Raw genomic sequence first — 21,627 nt, forward strand, 5'->3', positions numbered from 1 at the left:
TAGTAACAGCTCTTTATAAAGTTCTGATGAACAGAATTGTTTTCGGCTTTACTGAACAAAAGATAAATTCTATACAAAATAAAAGATTCTGTCCTTGGCTTTTGTACATGGGATATACAGATACCTGACCACTGTGTCTGAACAGCTTTTCCTGTTGGCTTGTGGCATAAATCAATTTCATAAAGCTCACATATATGAAGTTATGTTCCTGACTTTCTGCAAACCTGGGTCTGAATCCTGCAAAGACTTGCTCATACAAATAATGCTTACTCATGAGAGAAGCCCCATGTAAATCAGTGGAACTATTCATGTGAGTTAAATTTTGTAGGATCGAGCACCTAATTTTATTTTCTCCTAATAGCTCAAAGTAAACTAATGATCCATAGGTAAAATATTCTATACACCAGTACATATGTGAGGTTTTTCTTTAAAGTACTGTAGCTGGAAAAGAGGAATTGCTTAACCTTAGTTCAGGTATTAATCTGTCTCGATGTTGATCATCCATTGCCCATGGAAGAAGTTATGATCTTTATTGTTTTGTTGTTTTGACCTCCTTTGACTATCAAAACTCATTAATCAAGGAATAAACAGATTGTTCCTGGAATCTGGAAGGAATTTCCTCCCCATGCCTAATTCTAGTAATATAATTGACTATGTGCACCAAGTAGCTTAGATATTTGTTTGGTTGGTTTTTGTCTTCCTATGAAACATTAGAAATTAACGACATATAGAGATGGGATACTGAACTTAATGAGCAAGTAGTCTGATCCAGTATCTCACATCTTGTGTTTCTTGATTCCTTTATGTATTTGTGATCCCCTAGTTATAACAGGATACTTATAACAAACCTGTTTTCACATCTAGCCTATTGAAATTGCTTATGTAATGAATAAATGTAACAATTTTTGTGGGAAAACAGTAAACCATTTGTTGAGTTTAAATCTAACAGTGTAGCTAGAAAAATTACTTTTGCCTTTTTTTCTTTAATCAAATTATTACAATTTAATCCCAAGAATTTTTACCCTTTGGGGTACATTATGTGTGAAGTAATTTATGACCCTTGGATCACAAGCAGACAGTGAATTACATTTTGAATAAGTCTGCCAAATATTGCAAAACATTGTGTATAGATTTTTAGGCCATAAATGGCCTTTGAAAGATGGAAATAGAAGCACTGTTAGAAGTAGTGAAAAAGGGAGGGAATTGAAGAACTATATGTCAGAATCCCAAAAAACCTCTGCTTTAATAGTACAATCCATTTAAAAGTGACACGGAATATGGAGATATTTTTCAAGCTGAACAAAGAGACACTGTCTCACCCTCAATCTTCATTTCCTCTTTGTGCAAGATCTTGAAAAACCTTAAATAAGAACAATGTAGCGTATTTGAGCCACCTCCGATTTTTGATAGCATTGTCATCTATGCTGAAGTACCTAAAGAATTATCAAAGACCTGAACATAAAAGGGTGAGAGTATGAACTCTAAATTTATACCACAATTGTGTTTACTACACAATTACAGAAACCAAAAAGATGGCAACGAATTGGAAGCTGGAAAGGGGGATACTTACCCTGGCTAATTTATACTATACTGTATTAAATCAGAATGATTAGGTGAAGAGAAGAAATAAAGCTGCACAGAAAGCCTTCGGATTGTAACATATGTAATGAAAAGCAAACTACCTATATAAGAAATAATTTGTCACCTGTGTCCTACAATCCAGGATGTATGGAAGACTGTTGTTAGCATTTACCAAGAAAATCGAATGAAATCAAATAGTTGAGATTTAGGAATAAGGAATGCATATGTTTGGTGCAGAATAATGGAGACAGTTGGGAGAACAAACAAAAAGAGTAAAGCAATATGAAGGGTGCTTGAAGACTATGAAATTAAAGTTGCCATGTCACAAAAAGAAATGTCCACTTGCAAGAAGACATTTTCTTTCCAGCTGCATAAGAACAAATATCATCATTATTTCTCATGCCTCTTATTCGTATGGGCTATACAAAGTCTGTGGGTCCAGGTTCTGCCTTACATCTGAGCTTTGTTTAGTGCAGGGAAGGGTGATAGTCATCAGGATTCTGTAATCTGGTATGTGCTGGCCCTGGCATAAGTAGGGCAGCCTCATAGCTATGCTAACTTCTATCATTGGGGTATATTCTCCAAGGCAGCGGTTCTCAACCTGTCGTCTGTGGACCCCCAGGGTGCTGCAGTGGTGCTGGAGTGGAAGCAAGAATCTTGCCGTGTGGGCTTAGTATACTCAGATTATAGAGTTGATAGACCAGATGTAGGTTATGATGTCTGATCCCTACTTGTGGTTGATTTATGGTAGTATGTTTTATGATAATTCTTAACATACTTTAATTGTATTTTTGAAGACAAATATTTGATATATAAAATGACTATTCTTCCAGTATATAATAGTGGATTCAGTTTATTTTTCTGATTTTTTAAGTATTTGTAAATATAATGCAATTTAATACTGTAATTATTATTTCAAGTCATTAATGGTTGTGCTGCAACAAATAACACCAACATCTAACCCTTAAAATGGTATTTGGAGAGAAGGACAGAGAATAATACGGTAATGATAAAGCTTGTTTTTGCATACCAAGTGCAGTCTTCATTTCGGGTCACTGTATATTTTTATGCTTCCAGTTATTTACAGAAACTGATAAAGTGGTAACATATTTGATGTAGTGGAATCACCAGCTGACCATGTCACAAAACTTTTGAACTACTTTTAATGTTTTCATGGTGTACTATTTCTGAGCTGCTTGTAATTTTTTTTGGCTATATTGGATCTCTGTCGTCAGAAACAATGAACATCCCCGTGTGACTCCACGGTGGACTTCTGTGAAGTTACTCTGAGGATGAATATGGTCCAGTGTAGCCAAGTATAGAAATCCTATTTCTTTCTGGCACACATTAAGATTTAAGTTAGCAGCACTGGGTCGTTCCAACTTGCCCTCAGGTCAGTAAATTGTCATTTCAGAGAACTGGAATAAACAACACCATTAACACACATCTAAAAATGTTTTGCTTTTTAGTTACAGTTGCTCAGTAATTTGCACCTAAACACCATGATAAAGGGCAAACTAGTAATACATAGATACAGAAGTAGGTTATTTGCTTGTCCTTTTATCCATATATCATCTATTTACGTCAAATGCTGTAAAGGCTTCAATTTTCCATTAAGAGGCCCTTCTTTTGAACTGGTGGAGACTTACACAGTAGGGTAGTAAATGCTGTTTTTGTTTTACTGATTGGATCCATGAAGATCTGTCAACAATAAAGTTTGGTAAATTAAGCAAAAAGCTATTCATGAATATTTTACATCCTTCCTGTGCCCCTGTGGGCACCCAGGGCGGAAACTATATAAATGAACATATTACCAATACAACCCAGTGATTCACTTCACTGGTATTTCCCTCTTCTTTCATCTGCTTGAAAGGTCTTGGAAGAGAAAGATAAGATAGGCCTGTGCAAATCTAGACAATAGGCCACTTTGAGCCTAGAGAAGGGGAGAGGAGAAAGAATCATGCAAGTTGGACAGAAGTGTCACAAAGGAGGAGAAAACTTTGTTGGTCTGCAGGGGATGGGCGTTCCATGCAGTGTGCTCTAAGGTTTAGTCTTAGTTTAGATGAATGTCTGAACTTTTGGATGCTTATTTAAATTGAAACTCCAAAGCTTTTGATATTTTCCATCACTACTTTATAACGCAGTGTCATCACTTTAAAAAGGCAGACAGCTGGTTGCTTCCTTATTCCTGACAGGGTTGATGAGATTCCACCATTACAGGGGTTTTACCAAAGGCAGCTTCATCTTTAATGGGGCAAGTTTTTGTCATTTTTAGCATGCATTTATGTTGTCAATCAAGCTAACACAAATTAAAACACAACAAGCATCGTACCAATCCTGAGGATGTTCAGACCCAATGTGAAAAGGAATAGTAGGGCCTTGCACCTAGTCCATGTCAGGTGGTACAGCATTGCTTTGTGGCCAGGGATCTCATGCAGCTTACCCCAGACTAAGCTGTCCTATGTAGATCCTTTGTTATGCTGCTGTTAAGTGAGTGATCAGAAAAGTGTCTCCAAAAGAACCTGTCCACACAAAAATGGTGGAAAGGATATTAAGGGGGAGACCATTTGTTGAAGAACTGTCCTTTCTCCCCTTCCCCGTTGCCATGGGAGAGGGCTTTTTTTTTTCTTGGGGCTCCATTTTGGAGTTCGCAGCTGGAAGATATCTATTGGGTCACGTTGGCCCACAGTTTCCCTGGCTTTTAGTCACCTGGGGAAGAACCCACAAATGACATGGAATGGGTAAGACATTGCATTTCCTCAGCACCCAGATAAGGGAGGGACTGTGGGCCTTGTAAATGTGACAGTGCAAGGCTTTCCCTGAGCGGAAGTGATAAAAATAATATATGTATTTAATATCAAAAGGAGCCATCTCAAGATGACAAGCTGTAGGCTCCTTCTTTCGAGAAGATATTTTTCAAAACAGCTTTGAACAGTAGCTTAAGTTCTGCTCTTGTTCTTTCTTTACGTACAGTATAATTCCAGTTATCCAATTTCCAGATATCCAAAAATCCTAGTTTTTGAATCTACAGTGTGTCCCCAGTGTAGCCCTATGTTAATTAATAGCACTTCTAGTTATCCAAGTGCCCAGTTGTCCGAAAGTTTCAGATTTCCCACAGGCCAGTCAGATAACCAGTAATGTACTGTATCAGTGGTGGTAGTGGTTGTTTTGTTGTTTTGGTATTTTGTTTCCCACAAAAATAAACAAATGGCCATTTTGAATGCCCCCAATTAGCATAATAAAAAGAGATACTATCTTGGAAATGGTTTGGAATAAGATATTCCAGCTCCCGAGGAACGTCTGTCCACACTCCAACATGCCTTTCTTAGTATTCCATGGCAGCAGTGTAGAACAATGATCCCCAATGCACCATGAGAAACTGACTAGTCCCCTAACTGTGAGACATTAATTTTCTCCCATTCTGTCTCTGTTCCTCCCCTTTGACACTGTCACTTCCCGCTGCCACCTTATGTATTTGTCCTTGATCCTTTCTTCTTACCTCTCTTTAATTTCTTTCTCCCTAACTTGTTCCTTTCCCCTTCTAACCATTGTTTGTCCTATTCCTCATCCTTCTCCATGTTTTCTCTTGCTCTTTTTGTGCTCCACTTTTCTCCCCTCTCTTTCTTATCTCAACCAATTCCAGGTCCCCTGTTTTTAAATTGTGATCCATACTCCTTTCGCTTCTGTTTTAACACATAACAGATCACCAGTTAGCGCTGGAACTATTGCACTGATTAGACTAAATGAGGTGGATTCAGTGGCACAAGACCCTCATGAAGGGTACACACACTATGGGCCAGATTCTGATATCTATATTCACATTGGACAGTCCCTTACTCTGGGAGTGATCCCAGTGAAATGAATGGGACAATTTGCAGAATGAACTACAGCCTAATATGGCCCTATGGATTTTACGGCAATGTGGCATGACAGCAAGATATGACCAGTAAAATGGTCTAAAAAAAAGGATGCTTCACAAAATAAAGAACACTTGAGAGGAGGGCTCAAAGGATCACTACTCTTTTCCAGAGACAGATCCATATGCAAGATAGTACATCCTATAAAGGGATATGAGCCTCTTTAAAACGTAGGTCTTAATACTGACATTATTTTGTTAAATTTTTCGATCGATCTTTCCATGGATTTTTTTTTTCCTTTTTGAGGAGGAGACCCTTATGGTGCACATCAGTCACCCACATGTGAACACATATTTGTTTGCACTGGAACTAATACAAGAAAAAAAATGAAATTATATACTACTGAAGACGTTGATTTAAAAATAATAACAAAATCATTAAAGCCCACACTCCCTTCATGAATTTAAAACAAATGTAACATTTTTTCCCCTAAGAGCTTTGACGGGGCCCCTCTAACTTTCTTCTTTTCACTTTGTCACTTCTTATTCTTAGCTTTCTATTAACATAATATTTTTGTGAGGATCCTTAGATTGTTTATGTCTGCATCTGAGATAAAATGGTATCATCCGGCAATTAGTGGGGAAATAATCAAAGGCTTTTTAAAAGCAGCAATTTGAGGGCGTGATCCTATGAGGTGTTAAGCATCCTCCATTACCAAGGAAATAAATTACCAGATTTATGTACTCTGGTTCCAAATCTCTCCAAATCCAAATCCAAAACACTCACTGACTCCACTAGGAGTTGTGGCTGAATAAACTCTATAGGATCAGGCCCTTTGTTTAAATTGAAATGCATTTGAAATGTATATATCTTCTAGATCTGAATAGGGCCCCATCACCACAGTATGTGAGTGACTGCAACCAGTAGGAACAGAATTAAAAGGTTACATTGAATGGACTGATATTTTCTTTTTAATTTGTTTTTTACTGTGTAATATTTTTACTTGACATTTGTCCCTTCTAGCAAATATTTTTTTTAACAATCTCTTATTGCTAGAGGGTAAAGTGACACCCTTTGCTTTCAAGAGGATACATTCCTAACAGAGGTTTCAGAGTAGCAGCCATGTTAGTCTGTATTCGCAAAAAGAAAAGGAGTACTTGTGGCACCTTAGAGACTAACCAATTTATTTGAGCATAAGCTTTCGTGAGCTACAGCTCACTTCATCGGATGCATTCAGTGGAAAATACACGTTTCCTTGAAAAAAGAAAAGGAGTACTTGTGGCACCTTAGAGACTAACCAGTTTATTTCAGCATAAGCTTTCGTGAGCTACAGCTCACTTCATCGGATGCATCCAATGAAGTGAGCTGTAGCTCACGAAAGCTTATGCTGAAATAAATTGGTTAGTCTCTAAGGTGCCACAAGTACTCCTTTTCTTTTTGTAAATACAGTCTAACACGGCTGTTATTCTGAAACGTTTCCTTGAAGAGCTGGAAATGGTGCAAAAATCTGGGGAGATAAGTCTCCGTAAAGCCTTAGAAGCAGAGCATTTCTCATTAGACATTTAAGACAAATGCATGGTAAAAACAAAGGGTTTTTTTAAGGTTTCTACTTAAAGTTCTGTGCAGAGCTACAGTACTTATACATTTTCTAAATGTGTTTTAAGCAATAAGTTGTACAACATTTTTAGAACATGTGTTAAGCTATTTCTCTAAGAATGAAGCTCTTAACAAAACATAAGCACTCTGCATGAGATCTTAGCAGCAAAGTGCTTAAAAGATAAAGTAAGAATTGGTACCATGGGAAGAACACCAGCTGTAGAGCACACAGGTCCATTATGAGAAGTATGGTAGTGGGTAGGGAGAAAATGATTTAATCAGGAGTAAAACCAATTTTATTATAAGGACACGCAGGGGGTGTGGCACCATAGTGAGAGGGACATTTCAAAATATCTGACAGATTTCAACAATGTGAAAACCCACCCTGTTCTTTAAAGTGACAGTAAACCCCATTAGGTCTCTCTTTTTGATGCTATTGTGAACAGTTGACTGTTTAAAGCTGGCCTGCTAAGACCCTGTCGATCTATTTCAATAGTCTGTGGCAAAATAAAAGGCTAATTGTTGAAATACAATCAATCATATATGATCTTGTGGTCTAAACCAGGTCCCTTCTGCTAATTCATTTCAGATCAAATCATTATTTTTATGGTCTAGGTAAGAATTTGAAGTTTTTAAAAAAAGAAGAGAAAAGGAAAGTAAAAACCCATGTGATAAACACAAGTTCATTGTTTCAACTTCATTGACACACATTACTATAAATTGAGGCATGGGAGCATTAATTTATTTATTTGTGGACACCTTCTGAGTCCAATATTTCATAAAACATTTATTAACATTTATAGAGAAACACAAAGAAATGTGCATCCTGAAGTTGAACTTCTGCCCAAAAGCAAATTCTCTATAGAGAAAAACCATTAGAAGAACTGAAATTAATGGTGTCCAGGTTTTTCCATTATTTTGTATAAAGAATGGAATGATAAAAATGATGTTAAAGTTGGGTAAACAGGATGGACTTGAGTCCAACTGAACTGCTAAACACCCAATTTCAATGAGCTTTGGTATAGCTTGCCAGGATTATGTTGTTTTGATTTTGTTTGATCGTTTTCATGATTGTCTCTTGATCTGAACACAGACTAAAACTTGTCTAAATGTTAAAGTCACACCACACATTTAAAAAGCTTAATCCATTTTTGGGGTAGCAGAACTTCCAGAGAATATGTGTCCTTTTAATTGTAAGGGGTATTTACACTTTCACAGAGTTTTATATGGATTATGATTCCATTGTTTATTGTGTTCTAATAACACCAGACTTTTATAACAAGAAGACAAAAATAGAATAATAATCACCCAAACTTTCTTTGTTTTTATTAGAAACTTTATTTTAGCATTTAGTTTCTTTTATATTTAAATTCCTCAGCTCAGTCAAGCTTCAAAAGAAAACATTTTTGTTGTTTGCAAAAACAGTTTTGTAAGCACTTGTGGTTTGTCTTTAGTGTGTTATCATTTTTGACAGCTTTGCATAGCCTAGGTAGTCCAACAGGGGTCTGTCTAATATTGTTGCTGGGCATATCTTCCTCCCAGAGATGAAAACCAAACAAAATATTTTTGAAGCAGTGAGAAGGAATTAATATCCTTTCTCTCACAGTACTCTATTCCTTGCTGACATTGCATTCAGGCAAAAAAGGAGAAAAGTGTTACCCATTATTCCCTTGTACATAGCAAGGCTAACACATGTAAAGCAATAACTCATTTTCTATTGCCATGTTTAGCATATGTCTCCTGTTGGCTCAGCAAGGCCTTTAGGCCGGTCCCTTGAGCCGGCCATCATTGGCAACTCTTAGCCCCTCGGCCTCAAAACCAAATAGCTTTGAATCATGTTGAGCTGTGATGCTAATTTTCATACTGAAGCATTATGGGAATAAATGTATCTGACATACTGTGTCAATGGTACTGTCTCTTTGTGTCTCTTGTTTTTTTGTCAGCTGCATTCCTACAGATGGTATTCCATTCAAAATGTGCTCTTCCTACCAAAAAAAACACACACACGCACACACACACATGCACAGCACCAAACCTCTAGGTGCAGAAGGCTGTTAACGGTTGCTGATGATAGTAGGCAAACATTAACATAATAATTAGTGTCTTGTAATTGTTTCATTAAAACCAGTTGTTCCATTTCTCCTCGTGTTTTCCCAGAAGAGAAGCTGAATTTGGATGACAGCCAGTGGGAGGACATCCACGTTGTCACCGGAGCACTCAAGATGTTTTTCAGAGAGCTGCCTGAGCCACTGTTCCCATACTGCTTCTTTGAACAGTTTTTGGAGGCAATAAGTAAGTACATCACATACAGTAGCAGCTAGTGAAATAGCTTATCAGTTAAAAATACTCAAAAAAAAAAAGGAAGGAAGTACAGAGGCATCTCTGACATGATTTACCTTCCATTAACCCTGATCCTGTCCTTTTATTGGTTTTGATCGTCTTTTATATCTTAAAGTATTGTATTATCAAACTGGAAAAATCACTATATTGTCTATGTACAAATTTTAAATATGCAATTTATCTTAAGCGAGTAAGAGAGATTGAGGAAAGGAACAGAATGCTCATATTTTGTCTCATTTCACTGGAGACATTCTAGGCTGATAATTTGTGTACCTCCAACCACAGTACTTTAGTACAGGACTAATATTTGTGAATTACAAGAGCATCTACTCATGTTTTGAGGGGAAAGTTCAGCAGTAAGTATCCAGAATGAGATGCATATCTCACGTTGCACAAGGTTGCATACTGTGTCTTACAATGACCATATGTATAATGCAACAATATTTGTGATATTTTATTTTTCATACCTCTTATTAATTTTGTTTAAAAAATAACTGCAAGCAGAACCAGTATTTTCAAAACACAAAGCAACTTTTGGTACATAGAGCTGGGGGTTGTATTCTACCAACACTTCTCTAAATTTAATATCTTAGAGTTCACTTTGTAGACTGTGACAGCTTGGGGGGGAAATTGCCTGCTAAACAATCTGAGTTGGGGCTTTCTTTCTTTCTTTCTTTCTTTCTTTCTTTCTTTCTTTCTTTCTTTCTTTCTTTCTTTCTTTCTTTCTTTCCCTTTAAAAAAAGCTTGCAAGCCTAACAGGAGCTTAAATAAAGCCCAATAAAGAAAAATCTCCAGGAAAAACAATACAGCACTTAGGGATCTGTTCTCCAAATGACGCTCACGCATAACTGCCATTACCGTTAATGAGAGTTGTGCGCGCGCGCACATCCGTCAGAGAATATGGAAACCTTAATGTGCTGTTTAATTTGATTTTATGTTCATAAGAGTGTTTAGGTTCAACTAAAGCTCTTCATGACTAGCATCAGATATAATGAAGTTGAATAAATCTCTCAAAATCCTTCTCTTCCCCTCTCGGCTACTTAAAGATATCCTGTAGTTAAATATACAATGCAAAGAAAATGCATCATGTAAAAGTTCACTTTCAGAGGCTCAATCCATGGCCCCCCATCATCTTCTTTCAGAGCACAAGAAAAATAGGACTAAAGATTGTCTTCTGGGGTTTGATCCAGTCACATCTCACAGTCTCTGTAATGCTCAAAGAGGAAAAAATTAAAGTATACCCATTTCCTTATTGTGTTCAGCTTCAGTTTCTGTGCTGCACTGGAATGAAGAGAAGTTACTTTGGAGTACTGATGTTCCAACATGCACTTCAAGTGGTGCCCCATCTACCTGCTATGTCCTCTTGAAGTGTTGGATCTTTGGTGCTTCAAGAGGATATAGTAGATACATGGGGCACTACCTGATGTGCATTTTGCTTCACATCCCATTTACTTTATGCCACAGTCAAGTATTTAATACATATTCTCTGCCTTTAATCTCTTTTTCTTTCTGATGTGCAGACTCCCCCTCATAATACTGCTCTTTTGGGGCTAAATCTAGGCTTTCTTCACCCTTATGACTACCCCTTTCAGTCCTTTGTGTTTGTGCTTCAGCTGAGCCAGAAGAAAACAAAATCACATTCCGAAGCACATTATCATGATTCCATCTCATCCTTCACGTTATCTTATGATCTCACCCTTTGTGTTAGCCTTCACATGCGAAATATTCCAGTGGCTCATTTTTGCCATCTCTTATTGATGAAAATAACAGGTAACTAGTAATAAATCTGTGCATTAATATTTGAAAGCTTGTCACACACACACACCCTACTAGCACAGTTGCCAACTTTCACGCGGGTAAATAAGCACCCCGACTTTCACAATAAGCCAAAAATCAAGCTAATCCCATTTTAAAACAAGGCCAAATCAAGCCAATCTCTAAGAACCCCAATGCTCTATGTGACTAGATCCCACCAGAATGCAGTGTGGGACTGTGGTGGTCCCGCTGTACACTCCTGACTGTCTCCCTCCATTGCCCCTGCTTGTTGGGAGCCGATAAAAAAAAAGAAGCAACAAGCTACAAGCCAAACAAGCTACAAGCCAAAAACTAGCCAACAAGCAACTCACAAGCCAATTAAGCCAAAAACAAGCCCAATTTCTGCAATTTTTTCCATGGGTTTGGCATGTCTGTTTACTAGTGCATTAATATTTATGTATGAGAAATTAATGTTTCTGCTCTTTTAACTATTATTCATTCTTGTTCTGATTCTGAAAGCTGTTATACCCATTGATAGACAAATGAACAGACGTTTATGAAGGGGTTTTAAGACAGTTTATTTCTAAGAATAAAATACTAGCAGTCTGATAAAAACATTATTTGCTATTATTTGTAATCCTTGGTCCTTATTGCTTCCTTTGTTACACCTCGGGATGATTTCTAGCTAATCCATCCATCTAATACAATCTATCAGATCTATTCAATCAATCTATATATCTGGCCCCTACAACCATAGTATCTGTCCCTTCATATGCTTTCGATTAGCTAGAAATCACCTTAACTATTTACAAAACAACCTGCATGGGACCTTTTTATTGTTTTTAGACTTAGAGTCAGGTGTGTATGTGGTGTGAATGGAGGGGTGTTGTTTTTTGTTGTTCTTTTAATAATCCATTTGATAATATAGGTGCCCTTTCATGATACCACTGAAATCAATTACAAAACTCTCATTGACTTTAGTGAGAACGAGGTGAGACCAAACCCTTGACACTGCCCCTGTCTGGCTAGTTTGCATTGCTCAGTAAACACTAAGCAGATAGAAAGCTGCCTTAAGTGAGTATTGTGGGATTCCCCTGCTGTAGATGAGTCCCCTGGGTGGTGTAAAGATGAGCTAGCTGGGTCTAACTGATGCCTAGTTTCCATCAGGGGGTACTTCCAAAGCACAGCACACTCTGGTGATCCTGGACCAGCAGAGCAGCCATAATGGGCCCTTACTGTGGCCTTGTCTACTCTGCCACGTTACAGCGCTGCAACTTTCTCGCTCATGGGGTGTGAAAAAACACCCCCCCCCCGAGCGCTGCAGGTTTCACCGCTGTAATGTGGCAGTGTAGACAGTGCACGTCCCAGCGCTGGTAGCTGCTCCTCTCGTGGGGGTGGGTTTTTCGAGCACTGGGAGAGCTCTCTCCCAGCACCGGTGCCATGACTACACAGCCACGTGAATGCGCTGCCGTGGCAGTGCTTTAACATTGCTAGTGAAGACATGCCCTAAGTTACAGAAGAGGACAAAACAATCCTAGGATTAAAGGACAAAAGGTAACTTAGAGCTACCCCACCCCACCATCAAACCTTGGGTTCTGCACTGAGCACTAATTAGCTCCATGTATTTGGTGAGGAAGATGAAGTAGTCTAAAATCCTGCTATTTGTAATAGTTGAGAATAATCAAGAAGCAGGGCATTTCCTGAGGATTTAGCCTGCTAGGTAGGAGAAGTTAATTTCCAGGAACTTTCCTGCTATCCTTATCCTTTAAGCATTAAATGAAAAGTAACTTACACAGTAAGCCTATGGATATTTTTCCCCCCTGGATGATGTAGTTTCATTTGACTTCAGTTGGTATGTAGATAGCTCCAGAAAATTACTACACTGTGTATTCGTCAGTCAAATTGCTTGAATCATCTCTCAACATTCCATTCCCCCTTATAAACAAACTTTGATATGGCCATAACATTAGAAGTTAATTCAGGGAAATCGTACAGTGTTGCTTGCCCTGGTGAATGTGGGTAATCACTACCCCTATGAAGTATATTTGAAGATTTACAAACAGTAAGGAGTGGAAGATCACAAGGCCTCAGCCAATGAATACTCTACCTTATCAGGTCCTGGGCATTAGATACACAAATATTTCTAGAACTCCGCCTACACATCACAAGCATGTCACTATGGGTACACATGTATATCTGTGATGTAAGTACAACAATGCTAATATAAGGTTAGGTTCTGCCACATTTACATTAAGTAGCACCTTAATCCCTAAGTAGCCCCATAGATTTTAATAAGATTGTTGCAACGTAAAATTCTGCTTACCATGAGCAGGGATGACAGAATCTGGACCAAAGTCTGAATGTTTAATCACCTCTGTCACTGAATTTAATTTGTATTGCCTTCTGCCATTCCACTCTAGCCACTGACAGTGCAAAAGAAATCCACTAGGGTTAAGCTATTTGCTAGCAGCACACAGATTTTTAATGGGTAGTTAAATGGGTAGTTTAATGGGTAGTTATTGCCCTGTGTAAAAGTATAAGGGAGAAGACATAGAAAAGTGTATTTTGTCCTTTGCCTTTGGTCATGTGGTATAATGATTCACCTTCATAGTATAGCTCAAAAGAATGAGTTCAAATCTAGAAATATTTGTTATCATGCCTACTGCCTGGTATCATTTCAGCTGAAGAATACTATACTCAGATCCTTATGAGAGGAGAAAGTCTGAATGCATGGACATTAACGTGTCGAAGTGTAGCTGTGTAGTTTAATCAGTATCTATGTGGGGGAGGATAGTCCAGTGATTAGGCCACTAGCTTAGAACTTAGTAGACCTGAGTGCAAGCTCTGTGGGCCAGAAGGAAAGAATGAATCTATAACCTAGAGGTTAGTGCACTCGCCTGGAAGACCTCAGTTCCAATCTCTGCTCCAACAGCTATTTAAATATTTCATACAAAATGTCACAGCTTCAACAGGAGAGATTGAGAGACACACCCTGTATCCCACCCACTGAGAGGTGGGAGACTCAGTTTCAAACAGTCCTCCTCCAATTAGGCAGAGGGAGGATTTAAACCTGGGGCTCCCACATCCTGGGTGAATGTTTTGGGTCCCGAGACAGAAGAGAGCACCACCATCTCTTTGCTTTGTGTTGGTTAGGCATGCTCTGACCTTACCTGCCAGATGAGGCACTGCAAATGAGATAGGAGGGAGAACACCCAGTTAGTGAATCCAGCCAGACTTATGCACCAAACAGCTCAGTAATGTCAGGTCTTAGATGGCTGTTTGCATACCCACTGGCAGAAATGTAAGCACCTAGAGAATTTAGGCAGAGCTGAGCAGAGGTTTTGAAGATTTAAATTTTGGATTTGGACTCTTACAGTGGCAGCTAGGAACCTAAATCTCTTTGTGGATCTAGCCTGTAGTCTCTCTGTGCATCTGCTCCCCAGCTGTAAAAGGAGGAAAATAACTTCCCCACCTCATAGAGGTGTTGTGAAGAGAAGTGTGTTAAATATTATGATATTACTCAGATATTTCGGTAATGGAGAACGTAAAAGTATCATAGATCTGAGTTATTTTTAAGAATCATATCACAGCTCTTTTTTATTAAAATAAAATAGTTTTAGTTGTCAAAGCCTTTAAAAAGAACATTTTTGCCAATGTCACAATCTATTTAATTTTTGTCTAGCTTTTCTTCAAAATATTTCCATCTAGTTACCTATTATGTTTTTATTAATTCTTGATGACATCAAATCAAATTTTTATTTACTTTTTCTTGTTTTCAGTCCTTCTGCATCTTCAGCATTTTTCATTCTTCTCTCTTCATCTGTTCTTATTTTCAAGTCTGCTTTAATTTCATTACAAAGAATAGTTGTGGTCTTGAGCCACAACCATGTTACAGCTTTAAATTTGAAATATGCATAATAAAAAGGATAGCTCTGTAACTAATGCCATCTCAGATGTACTAAGGTTTCAGACTTTCAGAGTCTCAGTTATGAAGTGGGCCAACCCAATAAGCACAAAAATCTGCCAGGTTCTCAGAAGCTATTTCTTCCTTTTATGTGAGTCCAGGATTGTTATGCATTTCATGGAGAGGAGTGACAGAGAACTTTGCATCAGATTCACCTGGAAATTTAAATAGCATTCTGCTTTTTTGGAAAGCAGAATTAATCCAGACACAGGCTAGATGGTATTTTAAGTATCTCTGGATGACTATGGAATTTTGATCTGCTCTTCCTATTCCAAACAATTTTCTGAATGAAATTGTAATTTCCTATTGCTATGGGCTTCCCACCTACAGTCCCTTAGTGTGTTTTCCCCCTTTGGCCTTGGTTGCTCCTATGGACCATTAACGCTCTCTTCAAATGACTTCACACATGTCCTGTCAATTAACCAGTAATAAGACACCACCTCATATCTGTGAGTGTCTTTTTGTGCAAGCTAAGTGGAATTAGGAATGTCATTACTATTGACCCTACAGTGTTTGGCATAGTCCTATTATATATGAAAATTTAAGAAGATCGATGCTTAGGATTTTGAACATGATATATTATTGCCAACTCTTTTAGTTAATAAAGGAAGTTAGATTTTAGTTTAGTACTGTTTTGGCCAGATGGAAAATTGATGTCCCTTGGTCCTATGTGACAATCTCAAAGTCCATAAAGTCATGTTCTTTTAAAACACAGAAAAAATACAATACAGAAGCAAGCTGTATTACCGGAATGAAAAATAAATGTATTACATTGTTTGCAAATCACACAATACTTTAACATTGCTTTTGGTCTTAAAACAGCAAGGGTGAAATCCTAGCTTCAGTGAAGTCAGTGGGAGTTTTGTCATTGACTTCAATGGGGCCATGATTTCACCCTAGATATAGAGTAGTGCTAAGGATTAAAGTGTTTTTTTTTTTCCACTGGGACTTGAGACTTGTTTCAAAATCTGGGTAAGGTACCAGTGACAATAATGAGTTCTCTGTCCCCTCCATGTCAGACTGTCTTCAAAGTGGGTGTTCCCCGTCTCCATGGCAACTAGACGCAGACCAGATCTTTGCTCTGAGTCTGGGTGTAGGATTGCCCCTCAGGATGAGCTCTCCAGAATTATCTGCCTCCAAATGGCACACGTGGCAGACTTCAGGGGTCCCCTTTGAAGTAGAGCTTGCACAAGATTTTTAAAAGAGTATTAACTAAATGCCTCTCAGTGGCTTTTATGTTGGCTTTGAAGTTTTCTTCTCAAAACTATTAAACTAAAAAAAAAAAATCTTTTGGCTTTCTGAGAAGGGTAGAGGGACAGCACCTTTCCTCCCTTTACCCCTCTGAAATAGCAGACAGAAACCAGGCCACATGGAAGCTCCTTCACTTAGATCAAGCCAGAACCAGTAGCATCTAAGGGGGTAAGTTTTTGCAAAGCCCCTCTACCTCTCCCCTAAGCATGGGATCCCTATTACTCTCAGGGGAAGGCAAGGTCCCCTGTAGCAACCAAGAGGAAGGCAACGCCTGTGCAGAGATGGTTAAGAAGCCCGCAGAGCATACCTCCTTCCCACAAGCTGTTTTGTATGCAAACCCTAAGCTTGCATGAAAGATGCCAGCTCCTGCAACCTTTCTGATACTAATGAGCCATTTGTGTCCAGTGGCTGCAGCTCACTCCTCATTCTGTACAATGGTCTTTCCTCTGCTCAGATCCAGGTAGCATGGGAATGAAATTGTTCAGCTCCCCTTCCCTAGAAGATAGAGCTCCCACTTATCCCCTTCTTGCCTCTAGGGTTCCAACAGGAGGTCACGAAGTGGGTATTATTGTCGTCAGGGAGACATTCAGAGGGGTATATCTACACTACGGAATAAGGTCGAATTTATAGAAGTCGGTTTTTTAGAAATTGGTTTTATATATTCGAGTGTGTGTGTCCCCACAGAAAATGCTCTAAGTGCATTAACTCGGCGGAGCGCTTCCACAGTACCGAGGCTAGAGTCGACTTCCGGAGCGTTGCACTGTGGGTAGCTATCCCACAGTTCCCGCAGTCTCCGCTGCCCATTGGAATTCTGGGTTGAGATCCCAATGCCTGATGGGGCTAAAACATTGTCGCGGGTGGTTCTGGGTACATATCGTCAGGCCCCCGTTCCCTCCCTCCCTCCGTGAAAGCAAGGGCAGACAATCATTTCGCGCCTTTTTTCCTGAGTTACCTGTGCAGACGCCATACCACTGCAAGCATGGAGCCCGCTCAGGTAACCGTCACCCTATGTCTCCTGGGTGCTGGCAGACGCGGTACGGCATTGCTACACAGTAGCAGCAACCCCTTGCCTTGTGGCAGCAGATGGTACAGTACGACTGGTAGCCGTCATCGTCATGTCCGAGGTGCTCCTGGCCACGTCGACTGGGAGCGCCTGGGCAGACATGGGTGCAGGGACTAAATTTGGAGTGACTTGACCAGGTCATTCTCTTTAGTCCTGCAGTCAGTCCTATTGAACCGTCTTATGGTGAGCAGGCAGGCGATACGGACTGCTAGCAGTCGTACTGTACCATCTTCTGCCGAGCAGCCATGAGATGTGGATGGCATGCAGTCCTTCTGCACTGTCTGCTGCCAGCCAAAGATGTAAAAGATAGATGGAGTGGGTCAGAACAAGAAATAGACCAGATTTGTTTTGTACTCATTTGCCTCCTCCCCTGTCTAGGGGACTCATTCCTCTAGATCACACTGCAGTCACTCACAGAGAAGGTACAGCGAGGTAAATCTAGCCATGTATCAATCAGAGGCCAGGCTAACCTCCTTGTTCCAATAAGAACGATAACTTAGGTGCACCATTTCTTATTGGAACCCTCCATGAAGTCCTGCCTGAAATACTCCTTGATGTACAGGCACCCCCTTTGTTGATTTTAGCTCCCTGAAGCCAACCCTGTAAGCCGTGTCGTCAGTTGCCCCTCCCTCCGTCAGAGCAACAGCAGACAATCGTTCCGCGCTTTTTTTCTGTGCGGACGCCATACCAAGGCAAGCATGGAGGCCGTTCAGCTCACTTTGGCAATTAGGAGCACATTAAATACCACACGCATTATCCAGCAGTATATGCAGCACCAGAACCTGGCAAAGCGATACCGGGCGAGGAGGCGACGTCAGCGCGGTCACGTGAGTGATCAGGACATGGACACAGATTTCTCTGAAAGCATGGGCCCTGCCAATGCATGCATCATGGTTCTAATGGGGCAGGTTCATGCTGTGGAACGCCGATTCTGGGCTCGGGAAACAAGCACAGACTCGTGGGACCGCATAGTGTTGCAGGTCTGGGACGATTCCCAGTGGCTGCGAAACTTTCGCATGCGTAAGGGCACTTTCATGGAACTTTGTGACTTGCTTTCCCCTGCCCTGAAGCGCATGAATACCAAGATGAGAGCAGCCCTCACAGTTGAGAAGCGAGTGGCGATAGCCCTGTGGAAGCTTGCAACGCCAGACAGCTACCGGTCAGTTGGGAATCAATTTGGAGTGGGCAAATCTACTGTGGGGGCTGCTGTGATGCAAGTAGCCCACGCAATCAAAGATCTGCTGATATCAAGGGTAGTGACCCTGGGAAATGTGCAGGTCATAGTGGATGGCTTTGCTGCAATGGGATTCCCTAACTGTGGTGGGGCTATAGACGGAACCCATATCCCTATCTTGGCACCGGAGCACCAAGCCGCCGAGTACATAAACCGCAAGGGGTACTTTTCGATAGTGCTGCAAGCTCTGGTGGATCACAAGGGACGTTTCACCAACATCAATGTGGGATGGCCGGGAAAGGTGCATGATGCTCGCATCTTCAGGAACTCTGGTCTGTTTCAAAAGCTGCAGGAAGGGTTATTCCCAGACCAGAAAATAACTGTTGGGGATGTTGAAATGCCTATATGTATCCTTGGGGACCCAGCCTACCCCTTAATGCCATGGCTCATGAAGCCGTACACAGGCAGCCTGGACAGTAGTCAGGAGCTGTTCAACTACAGGCTGAGCAAGTGCAGAATGGTGGTAGAATGTGCATTTGGACGTTTAAAGGCGCGCTGGCGCAGTTTATTGACTCGCTTAGACCTCAGTGAAACCAATATTCCCACTGTTATTACTGCTTGCTGTGTGCTCCACAATATCTGTGAGAGTAAGGGGGAGACGTTTATGGCGGGGTGGGAGGTTGAGGCAAATCGCCTGGCTGCTGGTTACGCGCAGCCAGACACCAGGGCAGTTAGAAGAGCACAGGAGGGTGCGGTACGCATCAGAGAAGCTTTGAAAACCAGTTTCATGACTGGCCAGGCTACGGTGTGAAAGTTCTGTTTGTTTCTCCTTGATGAAACCCCCCGCCCCTTGGTTCACTCTACTTCCCTGTAAGCTAACCACCCGCCCCTCCTCCCTTCAATCACCGCTTGCAGAGGCAATAAAGTCATTGTTGCTTCACATTCATGCATTCTTTATTCATTCATCACACAAATAGGGGGATGACTACCAAGGTAGCCCAGGAGGGGTGGTGGAGGAGGGAAGGAAAATGCCACACAGCACTTTAAGCACAGCACTTTAAAAGTTTACAACTTTAAAATTTATCGAATGACAGCCTTCTTTTTTTTTGGGCAATCCTCTGTGGTGGAGTGGCTGGTTGGCCGGAGGCCCCCCCACCGCATTCTTGGGCGTCTGGGTGTGGAGGCTATGGAACTTGGGGAGGAGGGCGGTTGGTTACAGAGGGGCAGCAGTGGCAGTCTGTGCTCCAGCTGCCTTTGCTGCAGCTCAACCATACACTGGAGCATACTGGTTTGGTCCTGCAGCAGCCTCAGCATTGAATCCTGCCTCCTCTCATCACGCTGCCGCCACATTTGAGCTTCAGCCCTGTCTTCAGCCCGCCACTTACTCTCTTCTATTCTCTGGTGAAACACTGGAATGCGTTACCTAGGGAGGTGGTAGAATCTCCTTCCTTAGAGGTTTTTAAGGTCAGGCTTGACAAAGCCCTGGCTGGGATGATTTAACTGGGAATTGGTCCTGCTTTGAGCAGGGGGTTGGACTAGATGACCTTCTGGGGTCCCTTCCAACCCTGATATTCTATGATTCTATGATTCAGCCCGCCACTTACTCTCTTCAGCCCGCCACCTCTCCTCCCGGTCATTTTGTGCTTTCCTGCACTCTGACATTATTTGCCTCCACGCATTCGTCTGTGCTCTGTCAGTGTGGGAGGACAGCATGAGCTCGGAGAACATTTCATCACGAGTGCGTTTTTTTTTCTTTCTAAGCTTCACTAGCCTCTGGGAAGGAGAAGATCCTGTGACCATTGAAACACATGCAACTGGTGGAGAAAAAAAAAGGGACAGCGGTATTTAAAAAGACACATTTTATAAAACAGTGGCTACACTCTTTCAGGGTAAACTTTGCTGTTAACATTACATACATAGCACATGTGCTTTCGTTACAAGGTCGCATTTTGCCTCCTCCCACCGCGTCACTACCCCCTCAACCTTCCCCCCTCCCTGTGGCTAACAGCGGGGAACATTTCTGTATAGTCACAGGCAAACAGCCCAGCAGGAATGGGCTCCTCTGAGTGTCCCCTGAAGAAAAGCACTCTATTTCAACCAGGTGACCATGAATTATATCTCATTCTCCTGAGGATAACACAGAGAGATAAAGAACGGATGTTGTTTGAATGCCAGCAAACATACACTGCAATGCTGTGTTCTACAATGTTTCCCGAGTACGTGTTACTGGCCTGGAGTGGTAAAGTGTCCTACCATGAAGGACGCAATAAGGCTGCCCTCCCCAGAAACCTTTTGCAAAGGCTTTAAGACTACATCTAGGAGAACCGCAAATGCCAGGGCAAAGTAATCCTTTCACATGCTTGCTTTTAAACCATGTATAGTATTTTAAAAGGTACACTCACCAGAGGTCCCTTCTCCGCCTGCTGGGTCCAGGAGGCAGCCTGGGGTGGGTTCGGGGGGTACTGGCTCCAGGTCTAGGGTGAGAAACAGTTCCTGGCTGTCGGAAAAACCGGTTTCTCCGCTTGCTTGCTGTGAGCTATCTACAACCTCCTCCTCCTCATCATCTTCTTCGTCCCCAAAACCTGCTTCCGTATTGCCTCCATCTCCATTGAAGGAGTCAAACAACACGGCTGGGGTAGTGGTGACTGAACCCCCTAAAATGGCATGCAGCTCATCATAGAAGCGGCATGTTTGGGGCTCTGACCCAGAGTGGCTGTTCGCCTCTCTGGTTTTCTGGTAGGCTTGCCTCAGCTCCTTCAGTTTCACGCGGCACTGCTTCGGGTCCCTGTTATGGCCTCTGTCCTTCATGCCCTGGGAGATTTTCACAAAGGTTTTGGCATTTTGAAAACTGGAACGGAGTTCTGATAGCACGGATTCCTCTCCCCAAACAGCGATCAGATCCCGTACCTCCCATTCGGTCCATGCTGGAGCTCTTTTGTGATTCTGGGACTCCATCATGGTCACCTGTGCTGATGAGCTCTGCATGGTCACCTGCAGCTTGCCATGCTGGCCAAACAGGAAATGAGATTCAAAAGTTCGCAGTTCT

General features: G+C 41.2%; 1 protein-coding gene across 1 annotated transcript in view; it reads left to right on the forward strand.

Moving 5' to 3' along the window:
* ARHGAP15 (Rho GTPase activating protein 15) overlaps positions 1-21,627 on the forward strand; it is a 467,991-nt gene that overhangs the window by 375,270 nt on the left and 71,094 nt on the right. The window contains exon 12 of the mRNA XM_084643055.1: positions 9,192-9,326. Coding sequence (XP_084499181.1) covers positions 9,192-9,326 — 135 coding nt within the window. The remainder of the gene's footprint in view (positions 1-9,191; positions 9,327-21,627) is intronic.

The sequence above is a fragment of the Lepidochelys olivacea genome (genome assembly GCF_965140295.1).
Source record: "Lepidochelys olivacea isolate rLepOli2 genome assembly, chromosome: 11".
Classification (NCBI taxonomy): domain Eukaryota; kingdom Metazoa; phylum Chordata; order Testudines; family Cheloniidae; genus Lepidochelys; species Lepidochelys olivacea.